Here is a 4122-nt window from a genome sequence, read left to right as displayed (position 1 = left end):
CTTCTGTCTCCTCTTGTTTCCGCTCAGCTGTCATGTGGCTCCTCTCCCTGGTTACTCAGTTTCCCCATCAGTAAAAAAAAAAAAAAAGAATGGTTTGGTGGGGTTTAGGAGTTCTCCCTTTACCAAGAGGGTAGAAATGACCATATACATGGACAAAAAGACACGCAAACAAAGAAATGCCGACTCTCCGAAACCCCTAGTGAGGAAGGGAGGAAGAGGCGTGTGGATACTGGTGTCACACAGAGACACTCTTCTCCCCACCCCAAAGTAACAGACCCATTAGGACATACTCAGGCATACTTAGCCGCAAATAGAGACACTGAAATAGAGACACATAGAGTAACAGACACACAAAATTACACAGATACAAACATATTTACAAACATATGCAAGGCAGATACTCACCAGGAACAGGAAGAAACTAGACTAATACAGATTACGGAGTAAATAAAGTGGCACAAATACTCAGACAAATACTCAGAGAGTACAACAGGTACTCACAGCCCCAAATGTTCAGATTCACATAGAAACACAGGCACAGAACACCTCCGATCATCGCGGGGTCACAAAGGCATTACTGTCAAGACAAACCCACTATGCTTTGCGTGCCCACGTTCCTGGGTATATCGGGCAGGAGATGGAGAAACCCTTGGCAGCGCCCGGACGCCCCCCGGTGGCCGCTTCTGAGAACCCGGGGACAGTTCAATCCGGGCCACAAACTTTTTCAGAACAAATCATTGTGGGAAGCTGGGAGGAGAGAGGAAGTCGGACGTGGGCGAGGGGCGGGGTGTCTGGACTGGAACCTCCGGGCCCACGTGAGTGTCTGCCCCGTTTCTGAGTGGGTGCTGTGTGTCGAGGTTGCCTTGTCAGCTTGTGGCGTAACTGTCCTGTGTCTTTATCATTTGATGCCCATGTGGACCTTACTGGCCACATCTACACCGGAGTTGGGTGTATTATCCCCTTAACGGATGTATCTGATCTGACTCACGGCCATTTGTTAATCTGTTTTGTGTGCTTTTGTCTAAGTAGAGGAGGTGGTGGCGTGTGGCTTTTGTGGGCTTGCGGTATGGCTCGGTGGGCAGCGGGCGTTTGCATTGCGTAGCACGATTGTGTATTTTACAGGAGTTTTGTGTCTTTTGAGTTAGAGGCGACAGGTGGTGCAGCAGTAAGACATTGTGAAACTCTGGCGCTTGCATTTGTAGCGTGAGGCTGAACTATGGACCTGTGTGTTTGAGCTTGTCGGTACTGACGCCAAATAGCCAGAACTACTGAACAGCGAGAGGATTTGGGGTAGAGACCCGAGAACTTCTGGAGGTGGGGAAAACTCTATGGTCTCCTGCAGAGCGCCCATTCCACTTAAGATACCAACCATAGAGAAAGACTGCAGCGAATCTATGATCGTGGAAAGAGGCGCCCCATGAGATGAACTATCAAAGGGAAGAGGGTGCGATTTCCTTTACAACTTTTCTCCCGTTGTTAGTCTAGCCCCTATTTTCAAGCCTCCGGTACTCTCTGAAGTCAAAAGGCTGCTTTTCGTAAAGTCAATTGAGTTTCTTCCAGATTAAGGATAATTTACTTAATCTGTATCTCCTCGGCCTCCCTCTACAGCGACATTTGTGAGGCCGTCCGCCGAAGAGCAGCCAATCTGGTTAGCTTTTCCTAAAGCGATCCAACTGTACCGGCTCTAGTGAGATAAAACGATAGCTGCAATTGGTGGACAGATTGTTTTGAAACCGCCCTAACGACAAGGGGCAGGTCCTTCGTGAATTCATCTTTCCGGTTTCTTAAAGGCAAACGTGAAAGGAGGGGGCGGGGGAGTTGGTCGGCCGATCCTCCATTTGATTGGTTCTAGTGCCTTTATCCGCTTGGACTCCTCTAGGGGCGGGAGATCTAGACCAATCAGGGTATATGTTACAAGAGACCCCAGTTTGATGAAAGGACCGCGCTGGAAAGGCAGGGAGTGTGTTGTGCGTGTGTGTGTGTCTGTGTGTCTGTGTGTGCGTATGTATGATCGGGGAGGGCGGGGGGAGAGGTTCATTCTGAGATCCCATCGCTGATTGGGCCAAATCCTTACTCCCTTTTCTTCATTTGACCCTACGGGAGAGAGCGCGCGGACGCCACCCAATCACCGCGTGCTCCGCCTCCCGCCTTTTCCCGCCCTCCGCTCTGGCGGCGGCAGCGACGTAGGCCAACGCTTCCTCCCCGGGTGCTCCAGAGCGCATTCGTTGCCGTTCTTTTGAAAGCCGTGCTCCAATTGGCTGAGTATCCAGGCCCGCGCCCGTTGCCTCCAGGCGGTGGCCAATTGGCACCCGTGTTGCANGCCCCCCCCCTTTCCCCCTTCGCCTCCTGACAGGAAAGGTTTAAGGGGGACAGAGCCCTGGGAGGCCGGGCCGGGCTCGGGGGCCGCCCCGGGGGCCCGGGCCATGGATGTGCGCCGTCTGAAGGTGAACGAACTTCGCGAGGAGCTGCAGCGCCGCGGCCTGGACACTCGCGGCCTCAAGGCCGAGCTTGCTGAGCGGCTGCAGGCGGCGCTGGAGGCCGAGGAGCCCGACGACGAGCGGGAGCTCGAGGCCGACGACGAACCGGGGCGACCCGGGCACAACAGCGAGGAGGTCGAGACCGAGGGGGGCTCCGAGCTGGAGGGGACCGCGCAGCCACCGCCGTCCGGGCTGCAGCCGCACCCGGAGCCTGGCGGCTACTCGGGGCCGGACGGACATTGTGAGAGTGCGCGGGGCGGGGGTCGGGGAGCCCGGAGTCCGGGCCGAGGAAGGGCTGTGGGACGCGGGAGTCCGGCGCCTGAGGTCGGGGAGACGGTCCGAGGAGTGGGGGACCCCGCGACCCGCCGCTGAAAAAAGGATCTAGGGCCAAGGGCCTCGGGACCACTGGAGGGTGGACCCTGGCATTCGGTGCAGGGGAGACACTGGAGTGGGGGCTCTCGGTTTCGAAGATGAGGAAGGTCCCGGGGGGGGTAGAGGATTCCGGAGCCTGGGGCTCGGAGACCGGAAGCCGTGGTTTCTGGAGCTGAAGAGAGTCGGAAGACCAAGAGGTTTTCTAACCGGCGGCTGAAGAGGGTCTTGGAAATGACGATTTTAGGGTTTGGAGCTGAGTGGGCTAGGGTGCCGTGCCAGCCCAGCGTGTGGTCTGGACGTCGGGAGACGTGTTTTTAGGGCTGGGAGAGTTTTGAGAATAGAGGATCTCGGAGTTTGCTGCTGGGTGGGGTATGGGGAGTTCTCATATTTCGGTACCGGGATGGGTTGGCGAGGTGCAGGTGCTGGTGTCTGGCCAGGAGGAAACCTGATGGACTGGGTGCTCTGGTGTTTGGCTAGTGAGCATTTAGGGGATGTGGGAGACTGCCGTGTGATTGGACTATGGGGGACCCACATCTTTCTGAGGATGGTCTGGGGGACTCTGAGACCCAGGACTGGAAGGCCAACCTTGAGGCAGGGCCAGCTTGGGCATTTGGTATTAGGAAATCTGGGGGACCTTCTCATTGGCTTCCAGGGGAGGTATAAGGAACCCCCATCTGTGGAGGCAGGCAAGGGATGGTTCGCTGGACAAGAAACCTAGGCAATTCAGCGCCTACTGCCGAATTGTCTTGGATTAGCAGTATGGATTGTTTGAAGAACTGAAAAGTAGCTGGGGGTGGGGTGGGGCAGATAGCAAGTTGATAAGAGTTTGAAGTCGATGGAGTATCTGGGGAGTAGAGGATCCTTGTGGCCAGTACAAGAGTGTATGTGTGGTCTAGCCTCTGTGGGAGAGGCGGGGGTATAGAATGGAGAGAGAAAGAAAACCTGTTGACTTGGCTAGAGGCCTCAGGATGGAGTGGGGGTAGTGTTTCTGAGACTGAGTGTCTCCACGAGAGGGCTCCTTGGTCCTCAGAAACGGTTATTTGTGTGCCCAGGGAATGGAGGGGGGAGGGTCTCGGGGTGTGGTAGGGATCCGCTGCATGAGCCCGAAGGTACGGCTCCAAACTAGAGGGAGTAGGGTGGATCTGTGATTGTCTGAAGAAAGAAGACCGGAGTATGGAAGGGAGGAGGAAATCTGGAGTTAGGAAAATGTGGCTGTGGCTTTCTTCCAGGCACTGGGGGGGGGGGGGGGGTTGTTGGGGGGGTGGGGGGGGGC

General features: G+C 55.8%; 1 protein-coding gene across 5 annotated transcripts in view; it reads left to right on the top strand.

Annotated features, from left to right (window-relative positions):
- Window positions 1–797: 797 nt before the first annotated feature.
- HNRNPUL1 (heterogeneous nuclear ribonucleoprotein U like 1) overlaps window positions 798–4122 on the top strand; it is a 37850-nt gene continuing 34525 nt past the window's right edge. For 3 of the 5 annotated variants that reach the window (XM_077773914.1, XM_077773915.1, XM_077773913.1), the window contains exon 1: window positions 2323–2718. In XM_077773914.1, the coding sequence (XP_077630040.1) occupies window positions 2424–2718 (295 nt within the window). In that variant the 5' untranslated portion in view covers window positions 2323–2423. Of the gene's footprint in view, window positions 816–2322; window positions 2719–4122 lie in introns of those variants that run through there. The other 2 variants (XM_077773917.1, XM_077773916.1) reach the window with 2 other exon arrangements.

This window comes from Crocuta crocuta, unplaced genomic scaffold, assembly GCF_008692635.1.
Source record: "Crocuta crocuta isolate KB4526 unplaced genomic scaffold, BGI_CrCroc_1.0 scaffold267, whole genome shotgun sequence".
NCBI lineage: Eukaryota > Metazoa > Chordata > Mammalia > Carnivora > Hyaenidae > Crocuta > Crocuta crocuta.
Note: the sequence above shows the minus strand (reverse complement) of the source record. Positions and strands in the feature narration are given on the sequence as shown.